Here is a 12,101-nt window from a genome sequence, read left to right as displayed (position 1 = left end):
GAGGGATGGATGTGGAGAGAAGTGTGTGCAGTCTTCTCTGGCTCCACAGCTTCAGGCATTCCCTTTTATCTGTTTCTGGAGGTGGGCTGGGTCTACATGGGCGTGAAGAGGAAACAAATTTACTGTCTTCATCAGCTTGGTGCGGTTAACAGATTTTTGCCAAATTGTTGACTCCACCCAGAAATACGCTTTGCAATGCAGAAGAGAATAAAAGAGCAAGAGCATTGAAACAGGTCTCAATGAGTAAGTGGACTCTCATATCTTTGCGGCATCTGGAAAAATATGTTTTATAGTGATGTAGTCATGTTCTTCCCTCCTCCTACCTTTCTATCCATTCTTAGCAATTTTTCAGATTATCTGGATCTGGATCTGCTGCATGGAAGCTCAGTGTCAAACAAGCATTCTGGTGAAAATCAGCTAGAATGAGACTTTCACAATCCCCCCAAGCACACCCTGAATCTCCTTCTTATATGGAAAATTGCTGATGGCTTTCCAAAAAGCAGTTTCCCAGTGTAAAGCAAGAATACCACACATTAACATTTAACAACAGTCAGCATTTCTTTTTTATCCAGAAAGGAGGGGCTTAGTTCCTCTCCTAAGAGCACGCTCACCATCGGTTGGGATGGGAGTGCCTGCTTCAAGGGCAAACTCCCGCAGAATGTGTCTCTCGGAGCCTGAGATAACCGAGAACCAGACTCTGAGCACCAGTGCACAATGAAGTAGAGAACATGGATGGCCACGCTCCTTCCTTGTGCTTTTCTGACAGGCACAGGGTCTGCTGAACCTGCAGAGGAGAGGAAGGACACTCAACGCTAGAAGTGGTAATGATGAATGAAGACAGAAATAAAGCAGAGAAATGCAGGCAAGGATAACAATGACTTGTGAAAATAATATTTTTTACTTAAGTTGGTAGATAAAGGATCAGGTTGAGTTCATCATATTTGATCATTTCTAAATAAGGGGCATGTGAAAGTTTGAAGAAGCTTTGATGCTTTCTTAAATAGCCAGAGGTGCAATATTTTCTTTGCTGAAAATATGAAATGTATTCTAAGACCTATGGCAAGGACACATGAGACCAGAGGAACTTTTCTGGGGGAGAGGAGACTCTGACTAAATTCATTTTAGAAAACTGTATTTTTAAGAAACCAGCTGCTGCTACAAATTATCCAGCTATGACATAGGAAATTCACCTGAAAGACATTTTGGAGATACTTTCTGAGTCTTATTAATCAAATACACTTTTTAGTTATGTGTATAAACCTTAAGAAAAAAATATGTATATATCTTTTCCTAGTGCTTAACTCAAAAAATCATCAAAAATGTCAAAGGAAATATACTTTATAGCCCCCTAAACATTTCAGCAGTCCAACATTATACTATGTTTAACCTCCCAAGCTGGAATATACACCTTGTGTGTTTGAGTTTTCAGAATCTTCTATAGGACTTGTACAACAACAAAATGTTGTTTGAAAATATCAGTAGGTATCAGCCTTCAGCCACAGACACTTGAAAGCCCTAGGAAAACTGGCTCACAGAATAGCTAGAGGAATCCAAACCATAAATGCCACTGAATGCCACCGAGAAGGAGGATGCTTGGCTCCGCAGCCTCTTCATGCAGGAGGGCATAGCAGCGTGGAGAACGTTACCCTTGAGGGACCCAAGGAACACTTGGCCAAGGGCAGCAATCAGAGAGGAGACACCTCCTCTTTCAAAAGCAGCTTGAATGAAATGAATGCATTCCTTGGTCATTATTCCAGGACAGATAATTAAGCCCTCCACCTCATGCTGCAATCCATTACTCCTGTCCATTGGGTGCAGTTCCAGAGAAACGTAAGGTAGCTCAGTTTTTCATCAGGAAAAAACAGGTCATATCTTCTCATGGCCTTCCTCCAGATTACCACACACACGGGAGATGCTTTTCTCAGTAGGCAGCACAAGGTGCTTGTAACATCCCACATGGCGGCTCCACAACCAGGGGCAAAATATGTCAAGTCAGCCGAATGCCTGGATGCTGACCACATTCAGCACATACAGATAAGACGCCCAGATTGAGTCACTCTGACGTCTTCAGACAAGATGTGTAGATTATTCCAGACCTGGAGTCGCATCAGCCTCCTCCAGGTGAAACTCGATAGGCAGCCTGGGCTCCAGCAATCCCTTCTGATCTCTTACGCAAGGAGCTGTGCACAGCAAAAGTCGTCAACACTAGGCAAAACGTAAACTCTGCAGAAAAAGTAGATGCAGTGCCAGGCTGTGGACCAAGCCAAGCTGCACCTTCAGCCCATGCACAGCAAAGACATTCTGGCATGAAACTCAAGCGGTGGCATAGACAAGAATGCCACCATCACTCCTCACAGCAATGCCCACAATGCTGTGTTCCCGTGCTAAGGCTGAAAGGAAACCGAGCGCTCCAATTAAGCACCAAAGCAGTTGACTCTGCCCCAGGCCAAACCCAAAATGCTCTTGGCAGAGGCTCAGCTCCTCAGAGGCGTTGCCGTTCCATCCTCTCACTTGGGTGCCAAACAAGGCCACCTTTGCCAGCTCTACCGCTGCTCTGCTGCTCCCCAGAGGGAGCACAAGGCCCTCTTCTGAGACCCCTCTAACCATTCCCCATTGCCTCGAGTGGCTCTCTCCCGAGGTTGGCCCCTCCTGACCTGCTACAGGGACACTGGCCGCTCACAGCAGACTGCTGTGGGACTCCCAAACCACTACTGAAAGTGGTTTCTGGCTCTTTGATCTCTTCTTGCGGTGGAGGCACTGAAGCACAGTGCAGATCAAAAACATCAGCATTCTGCCCACCTCCTGCTCCCCGGCCTCCCCCTCGCACCACACTAAATCTCTCCCATTAGCTCTCAATGCAGAGACGAGGCACAAAAAGTCTCGGCTGACTTTTCAGACAGCCGGTGAGGACGTGATGGCCATGAGTCGGCACGGATTATCCCTTGGTGCCCACAGGCCACCGAGCTGTGCAGCCCGCCTGGCCACCGCCGCCTTGTAGACCTCAGGCCAGCTGCTTGGCCAGTGTCCATACCCATGATCCCAGGCAGCTGGAGAGGTGGCCTCCCCCCTCTGACCACGAGTCTTCTACCATTGACATGTTCCTCTGCCACTTAGCAAAGTCCACTCCAAGGCAGGAAACTCAAATGAAGTCTCAACAACAGACTGATCTGATGTCTGCTCCTCCCTGCCGCTGCCTGTTTCCATCATGTGTCAATGTGTTTGAATCTCCACTGGTTTAGCCATTATGCTCAGCCAGTGTTGCTGCACAAAGCCCATAATTTTCTGTTCCTGATTTCAGCATACCCTGAGTATGGCTTCTTTTGTACATCCTCCGAGAATCTGACATCAAAGAGACAAATAAACTCCCTTTCTAGGTCAGTCTCAGTTTGTATATCAGCAGAACATGGGTGACCTGTGACGTGGCTAGCAGGGTACCGAGTGCCTTAGTTTGCTGAACCCAACAGGCAAGGGCTAGCCTGTTGTTGCGCACCTGCACTGTGGAGTTGACAGTACATGATTCACAGGATGAGGCTACATCAGGATCTAACCAAACCTTTCCAGCCTCCTGCACTCCTCCATTATCAGGCTACAAGGAACAGTGCTCCTGCCTGTTCCCATTTACTGCATGGTTTCTGAATTGAGCTTCCAAACCCCCCTCCATGGTAGCTGTGGACTTGCATTTTCAGGCAATGCTACGACTGATAAAAGTCAATAAGCTTTTATCAATATATATCCAGAGATAGCATAGAATATCCCAAGCTGCAAGAGAACCACAAGGATAATTTAGTCTAATTCCTGGTTCCACACAAGAGCACCCAAACATCAGATCCTATGTCTGAGAGCATTCTCCAAACGCTTCCTGAACTCCTGCAGCTCGGTGCCGTCCCTGGGGAGCTCATCCCAGTGCCCGACCACCTCTGGGTGCAGAACCTTTCCCTAACACCCAGCCTGACCCTCCCCTGTCCCAGCTCCACACCATTCCCTCGGGTCCTGTCGCTGTCCCCAGGGAGCAGAGCTCAGCACCTGCCCCTCAGCTCCCCTTGTGAGGGAGCTGCAGGCCGCCATGAGGCCTCCCCTCAGCCTGCTCTGCTCTGGGCCAAACAAACCCAGGGACCTCAGCCATTCCTCACACACCCTCCCCTCCAGACCCTTCACCTTCTTTATCGCCCTCCTTTGGAGGCTTCCTGATAGTTTTAGGGCCCTCTCATACTGTGGCACCTGCGCCCAGTGCTCAAGGTGAGGCCACAGCAGCGCAGGGCAGAGTCCCCCACACCTGGACACGTGCCAGGCCCTCACGGCACGGCCATGACGTGCTGAGCACAACCCAGGTTCCCACCATGTCGCTTCCCCGGTAGCAATCCTACGGAGAAGAGACTTCTAAAGCAGTGACGAGCAGACACCATGAATGTTCTCTGCAATTTATTGAGAATGGCAACATCCCAAGGACATATCACACACAGAAAGGAAAGGAGGGGGGCACAGTACATCTGGTTCCATGTCACAGCGGGCCTAGCACAGAAAAGCAAGCTTGGTTCTCTTTGCAAAGAGTCCACGCGGGCAGGAGGTGTCAGCAGGTACCATGGAGCAAGGGCAAGTGGAGCCCGAAGCCACAGCTCGAGAGAGCGCTCCTGCGTCTAGCAGGGGACAACGGGCACCTAAAGCTGCCCAGGTGCTTCGCCCCGGGACGATTTGTCCCTCTGGTTGCCTGCAGAGAGGCTGCTCGCTCCCCGGCTCTGCCAAGGGAGGAGTCCACTTGCCCCTGCCTGCCATGCCCCGCAGCACAAGTGAATGGAAGCAGCAGGATGTACTGCATGCAGAAGCACCCCGGGGATACGGCCATCTAGGAAGCAACCTGACGGAATAGGCACAGAGAGTGTTTTTATACACGTTTGCCACAAGGCAGCCAGAAATGTACAAGGCAGCAAGAAAGGCAGAGCATTTCCCTCCTTTAAATCAGCTCTCCGCACTGGGTATCCGCATGAGAGACTTTTCTTTGCTCAGTTATTCATCGCTGGGCATGGGGCTAGCGAGCAGCGTGGCACGGCCACGAGGCTCCCTTCCTGCAAAGGAGCCCGGAGGAGCAGCAGGTACGTGGTGGGCCAAGAGGGACACAGTTCGTTTCCTTGCGGGATACCGGAGTCGGATTTAAGGAGGCTGGGCTGCTGCCAGGAGAGGGGAGGAGAAGCTTCTTTTGTTTCTCGATCTGGCTTCAGGGCTCAGAACCTTACTCCTGAAGACTTGACGGAGGTGGTTGTGACACATCTCCGGACGGAGGAGGATCCCCCACCGGAGCTGAAGTTGCCACCTCCAGACACGCACATCCTTCCACTTCCAGAGGAGAAGCCTCCGCTGTACATTCCTCCTCCCATGCCACAGCTGCCTCCAGAGCTTCCACCTCCAAAGCCTCCTCCTACTCCACATACACCTCCTCCCATTCCTCCTCCCATGCCGCTGCCGCCGAAGCCTCCTCCCATGCCGCTGCCGCCAAAGCCTCCTCCCATGCCGCTGCCGCCGAAGCCTCCTCCCATGCCTCCTCGGCCTCCAGAGATGGTGGTCCTGCCTACCACAGCTGGAAGACAAGCACAGGTTATGCATGGGCCGTGGCAGGTTGCCTCTCCAAAATACACAGCCCACTGCTACTCCACAAGGAAACACCTGAGGATACTTACAGACATTCACGTTGGACATGCCGTCATTGCAAAGCCTGAAAAAGGAAACAGTACCAGTTAGTCTTACTGGAAGTGCAAGCTTCTTCAGCTGAGGATTTCCTTTTTTATTTACTGTATGTATTTTCCAAATTCTTTTTGATTTTCCCAATTATTTCTTAACATAAATAAGCAACACTAAAGTAAAACTTCTTATAAGAAATATGCAAAACATTTCTGATTAGGGCTAAGAATTAAAGCATGTTTAAAATATGACTTTAATCTCCAGTGGGTTATGAGAAGACCCGACCCACACATAGAATACTCTATCAAGAATGGTTCAGTCAAATAGACACAAAGAAAGAATGGTACCTGTTCTCCTCTCCCTCCAGCAGCTTCCTGTACATGGCAATCTCCACATCCAGGGCAATCTTGATGTTCAGCAGCTCCTGGTACTCCTTCAACAGGCGAGCCAGCTCCTCCTTGTCTTTGCTCAGGGCACATTCCAGCTCCTCCAGTTTCCTCCTGGCATCCTTCAGAGCCATCTCACCCCGCTCCTCAGCCTCAGCAATAGCTGCCTGCAGCTGCTGGTTCTGAGCAAGGACAAGAGCACTTCCTCAGTCCCCTTCTGCACACCCTCCACCCTAGTAGCCCAAAAGGCAAACTGGAGGGCACAAACTGTGGAGGAGCAAGCAGTCTCCTCCACAGATGCTGCATTTCAGTGGCTGCACTTCCCTCCTGCAGCCCTGAGCACACCAGCCAGCTCACCCACAACCCAGACTGATGGCAGAACCCAAGGAGACGCTCAGCAACACCCACCTGCTTCTTCACGCTCTCAATTTCAGCCCGCAGCCTCTGGACATTCCTGGTCAGCTCCTGGATCTCGATCTTGGTGTTGCGCAGGCTGTCCCCGTGCCTGCCAGCAGTGCTCTGCAGCTCTTCATACTGACAGCACCGAGACAAACAACCCATCAATGAGACAACCTCACAAGCACTGAGCCATCCCCCGTGCTCCATGGAGGGGCAGAGACTGCCCCAGCTGCCTTGGCTCTTGCCAACTCACCCGGCTCTGGTACCAAGCCTCAGCTTCAGCCCGGCTGTTCTGAGCGATCTGCTCGTACTGGCGCCTGACCTCCTCGATGATGCTGTCCAGGTCCAAGTGGCGGTTGTTGTCCATCGACACCACCACAGACAAGTCCCGGCTGATCGTCTGCATCTGAGCCAGCTCCTGCAACCAGCACAGGAGTCAGCCTCGGCGTGGCAGGAGAGGAGGGCAGCGCAGAGCAGCCGTTCCGGCAGCCCCAGCGATTCTCCCAGGCCCCACGGGCACCCCGCCTGCCCTCGGTGCCTGGAGTCACCCCACACCTCACTGCAGCTCGGGCAGGCTCTTACCTCCTCGTAGATGCACCTCAGGAAGTTGATCTCGTCGGTCAGAGCTCCCACCTTGGCTTCCAGCTCCACTTTGGTCATGTAGGCACAGTCCACATCCTGCAGGAGAGATCATGCAGATGGGCACCAGCCTCTCCCCATTGCCCAGGGGCCGCTGGCAGCCAGGGCCTGCTACTGGCAGCTGCCTGTCCCAGTGCTGCCTCCTGACAGCCTCCTGCCTCCAGCTCACCGCCCTTCTCCTGCCTCTGGCACTCACCTTCTTCAGCACCACAAACTCGTTCTCAGCAGCTGTGCGCCTGTTGATTTCTTCTTCATACCTGTGGAAGGAGACAAGGCAAGCTGAGGCTCCTGCAATGCTCAACCAGCAGAACCCCCCCTTCCTTGCGCAGAACCCTCCGATCCCCTTCTGGAGGGCTCCCAAGCAGAGGGAAGACACTGCAGGCACCCACAGGCTGGCCCTGCTCTCCTGCCTTGCTGCTTCCTTCCTCCTCACTCTGTCTCGGCACTTACTTGGTTTTGTACTCCTCGACGTATTGCCGCATGTTCTGCAGTTCCGACTCCAGCTCTCCCCTCTGTCCCACTAGAGACTCGAGCCTCCTCCTCAGGTTCTGGATGTAATTCTCAAAGAGGACATCCAGGTTCTTCCTCGGCCCTGAGGGCCCTTGCTGCTGCAGGAGCTCCCACTTGGTGGAGAGCACCTTGTTCTGTTGCTCCAGGAAGCGCACCTGAAAGCCCACGGAAGCTTGTGTAAGTTACGCATCCTGGGAGGCAGCACACTCCTCAAACCTCCCGCTTCTTTGGGAGGCCAACAGAATCATTTCTCAAATGAACTGTGGCCAACTCAAAGCTCCAAGCTTCTAAAGTGCCTGATGTTTCACAGGCATTTTTAAATTGTGAGCCTTTCTGAAGTTCTCACTTTGGGATAAATAGTTGCTGCCAATTGGAAAATAAGTTGCACTCTCTCCAAGACATCCGGTTTGGACATTACTGTCATCTCAGCAATTGTGAAGTCAAGAAAGCAATTACTGATTCATCTAACTGCTGGTATATTCTTGTACAAGTGATTCTGTCTTTGGTTTCTATTTGTAATTATATTAATCCAAGTTCACTTGAATGGTATTTAACACTCATACGTTAAAAGGATGAGTTCCTTGAAAAAAAAGCTTCATCGAATTGAATTACAGTAATGAGAACTCTTAGAACAGCTAAGTACATGATGATGAGTTTACCCTGAATCACTATAAATTAAGCAGAAGAAATTACTGGACAAGAGAATCTATAGAATGTCCTGATGATACTGTCTTTAATCTTCCATTAGCATGAAAATCTTGTCTATTGTTCAGTATTACTTAATAAGACCTTAATTACAACTTGCTGCAATGGCATCATTCTTGCAACTTTATCAAGTACTATCAAACGTACCATCAAACTTGGTAAGAAAAAAATTCCCTTTCCACACCATGGGAAAGTTGTTCAAAAAGCCCACGTCCACACAAGGACGGTCCTAAGTTCTCACCTTGTCAATGAAGGAGGCAAACTGATTGTTAAGAGTCTTGATCTGCTCCTTCTCCTGGTTTTTGACCTGCTGGATCTGGGGGTCAATCTCAACATGGACTGGCCGTAGGAGACTTGAGTCAACCTGCACTGGCTGGATGCCTCCAGGGAAGCCGGGACCACCAAAGCCGCCCATTCCTGGGCCACCCATTCCTCCACCAAAGCCGCCCATTCCTCCACCACCCATTCCTCCACCAAAGCCACCCATTCCTCCACCGCCCATTCCACCACCGCCCATTCCTCCACCAAAGCCACCCATTCCTCCACAACTCATTCCTCCGCCAAAGCCACCCATTCCTCCTCCATAGCCTCCACCGAAGCCACCCATTCTGCCTCCATAGCCTCCGCCACCGTAGCATCCACCTATGGCAATTCTTCTGCTGCCACCCATGTTATGGAGGCTCCTGCTGCCAAACCCTCCACACTGTCCACCACCTCCAAATCCCCTGGCTGAGGAATATGAGCTGTAGCTGATTCTGTTCCTGCTGCCTCCTCCAAAGCCACCACCGATGGCAGAGCAAGAGCTGTAGCCCCTTCTACTCCCTCCTCCAAAGCTTCTGCAGACAGACTGCCGAGACATGGCTGCTTCTTCCAAGTGGTGTCAAAGTCAAGATGGGCAGATAGAACAACAGAGCTGTGCTGCTGAGGAATGAATGCAGAGAGAAGTGCGCGCAGTCTTCTCTGGCTCCACGACTCCAGGCACTCCCTTTTATCCGCTTCTGGAGGTGGGCTGGAGCGGCTTGGGTGTGAAGGTGGAAACCAATTTATTATTTTCATCAGCATGGTGTTGTTGACAGCTTCTCAGTGTAGCTTTACCATATTTGGGCCTGCCTAGAAACACACCCTGCAATATAGAAGTGAATAAAAGCACAAGAACATCGAAACAGGTCTCAGTGACTAAGTGGCCTCTCATAATTTTATGACATGTTGGAAACCACCTTGCACGATAATGCACTTTTCTGCAGCCCCTCGTTGGATTCCCAACCTTCTTTAATGGCTCCGAACAATTCCAGATATAGATCTTTCCAATCAAAGCTTCACTGAAAGGAGAACTTTTGATGAAATACAACCTATAATATAGCTTTCACAATTCCTTAAACACACCCTAAATCTCCTTTTTATATGTGAAATTGCCTTTGGCATTTTAGAAGTTTCCCAATCTTCAATGGGAATTCATGGCACCAAAGTTTGAAGAGACTCAGCATATTCTCCTGCTAGGAAGGAATTACATCTCTGTGGAGTGTGCGTGGTGTCACTTTGGATGGGAGTGTCTTCTCCCTGCGGATTAAATTTCCTCCAACCGTATCTCCTCAGATCTGCTAAAACCAACTGGGACAAGGCTGGAGCAGAGAGAAGAACACAGAGTGAATCGCCACGCTCCTTCCCTGCGCTCTTTGGGCGGCGATGGGGAATGACTGCCTGGGGAAGAACAGAGGGAGGGACACTTCAGCAGCTGCTGCAGCGATGATGACTGGGGAAAGAGAAAAGCACCACAGAAGTGGAAAGACAGACGAATAATTTGAGACAGTGAGGGGTTCCTGCTGCTTAGAGGAATGCTGCTGACCTCTTCTTTACCTGCTTATGTGCAAAGATGAGACAACTCAAGTGGAAAAATGTTAAGAAATGGAACTACTTCAACTTCTAAGGCATAGTATATACTCTTATTTTCAATTTTTCCATTGGGAAAGGTAAGAAATTTATTCTGTAGGATGTCTTTGAAATAAAGATGTCAATTCCTGAATTGCATGTGAAAGAAATTTGAAGTAATATTGCATAAAGATCCAGGTTAGGGCATAAAATATAAAATGATACTGATGCACAGTATCCTGAAGAACCTAGATTACAGGTGCTGGTTACAAGGGGGCAGAGTTGTGTGAATACCATTTAAAAAGCTTTCTGTAGGCATTATCAGCCTGGAAATAAGAAATCAAATATGCATTTCAGTTAATGTGTGAAATAAAGCACTAAATGTTTACATTTCCTCTAGTATGTAGCCAGCACAAGTAATCTAAAAATAAGAAGTGAAAATAAACATTACAGACCTTTAAAAGATTTAAAACAATAATGAACATGAATTTAAGGTTATTCAAAAGATCTAAGAATTAAATTTACATTCATGATGTCCCATAAGACTTGCGCAATGAAGCATTGTTTGAAAATATCACAAGGTATCAGCCTTCAGCCACAGACACTTGAAAGCCCTAGGAAAACTGGCTCACAGAATAGCTAGAGGAATCCAAACCATAAATGCCACTGAATGCCACCGAGAAGGAGGATGCTTGGCTCCGCAGCCTCTTCATGCAGGAGGGCATAGCAGCGTGGAGAACGTTACCCTTGAGGGACTCAAGGAATACTTGGCCAAGGGCTATCCAGATGGCTGCAGCCTGGCTCAGCCACAAGCTGCCGCTGTAGGATTGGCAGCCATCCACGCAGCAGAGAAGGGACACCTCTTTCAAAAGAAGGATCTAATTCCTTGGTCATTATTCCAGGACAGATAATTAAGCCCTCCACCTCATGCTGCAATCCATTACTCCTGTCCATTGGGTGCAGTTCCAGAGAAACGTAAGGTAGCTCAATTTTCTGTCAGGAAAAAACAGGTCATATCTTCTCATGACCTTCCTCCAGATTACCACACACACGGGAGATGCTTTTCTCAGTAGGCAGCACAAGGTGCTTGTAACATCCCACATGGCGGCTCCACAACCAGGGGCAAAATATGTCAAGTCAGCCGAATGCCTGGATGCTGACCACATTCAGCACATACAGATAAGACGCCCAGATTGAGTCACTCTGACGTCTTCAGACAAGATGTGTAGATTATTCCAGACCTGGAGTCGCATCAGCCTCCTCCAGGTGAAACTCGATAGGCAGCCTGGGCTCCAGCAATCCCTTCTGATCTCTTACACAAGAAATTATATGCAGCAAAATCATCAACACCAGGCAAAACGTAAACTCTGCAGAAAAAGTAGATGCAGTGCCAGGCTGTGGACCAAGCCAAGCTGCACGTTCAGCCCATGCACAGCAAAGACATTCTGGCATGAAACTCAAGCGGTGGCATAGACAAGAATGCCACCATCACTCCTCACAGCAATGCCCACAATGCTGTGTTCCCATGCTAAGGCTGAAAGGAAACCGAGCGCTCCAATTAAGCACCAAAGCAGTTGACTCTGCCCCAGGCCAAACCCAAAATGCTCTTGGCAGAGGCTCAGCTCCTCAGAGGCGTTGCCGTTCCATCCTCTCACTTGGGTGCCAAACAAGGCCACCTTTGCCAGCTCTACCGCTGCTCTGCTGCTCCCCAGAGGGAGCACAAGGCCCTCTTCTGAGACCCCTCTAACCATTCCCCATTGTCTCGAGTGGCTCTCTCCCGAGGTTGAACCCTCCTGACCTGCTACAGGGACACTGGCCGCTCACAGCAGATTGCTGTGGGACTCCCAAAACACTACTGAAAGTGGTTTCTGGCTCTTTGATCTCTTCTTGCGGTGGAGGCACTGAAGCACAGTGCAGATCAAAAAC

At 49.8% G+C, this 12,101-nt stretch overlaps 1 protein-coding gene across 1 annotated transcript; it reads right to left on the bottom strand.

Annotated features, from left to right (window-relative positions):
• Positions 1-4,402: 4,402 nt before the first annotated feature.
• On the bottom strand, positions 4,403-9,287 carry LOC310887960 (keratin, type II cytoskeletal 6C-like). The gene is made up of 9 exons (XM_083814235.1): positions 8,551-9,287; positions 7,545-7,759; positions 7,291-7,351; positions 7,038-7,133; positions 6,709-6,873; positions 6,465-6,590; positions 6,018-6,238; positions 5,670-5,704; positions 4,403-5,569 (listed from the first exon to the last, which is right to left on the bottom strand). The coding sequence occupies exons 1-9, from the start codon at positions 9,166-9,168 to the stop codon at positions 5,217-5,219; spliced, it is 1,890 nt and encodes a 629-aa protein (XP_083670361.1). The 5' UTR covers positions 9,169-9,287; the 3' UTR covers positions 4,403-5,216.
• Positions 9,288-12,101: the final 2,814 nt, after the last annotated feature.

This window comes from Anser anser, assembly GCF_964211835.1.
Source record: "Anser anser genome assembly, chromosome: 30".
NCBI classification, from domain to species: Eukaryota; Metazoa; Chordata; class Aves; order Anseriformes; family Anatidae; genus Anser; species Anser anser.
This window is presented reverse-complemented; position numbering and strand designations above follow the sequence as displayed.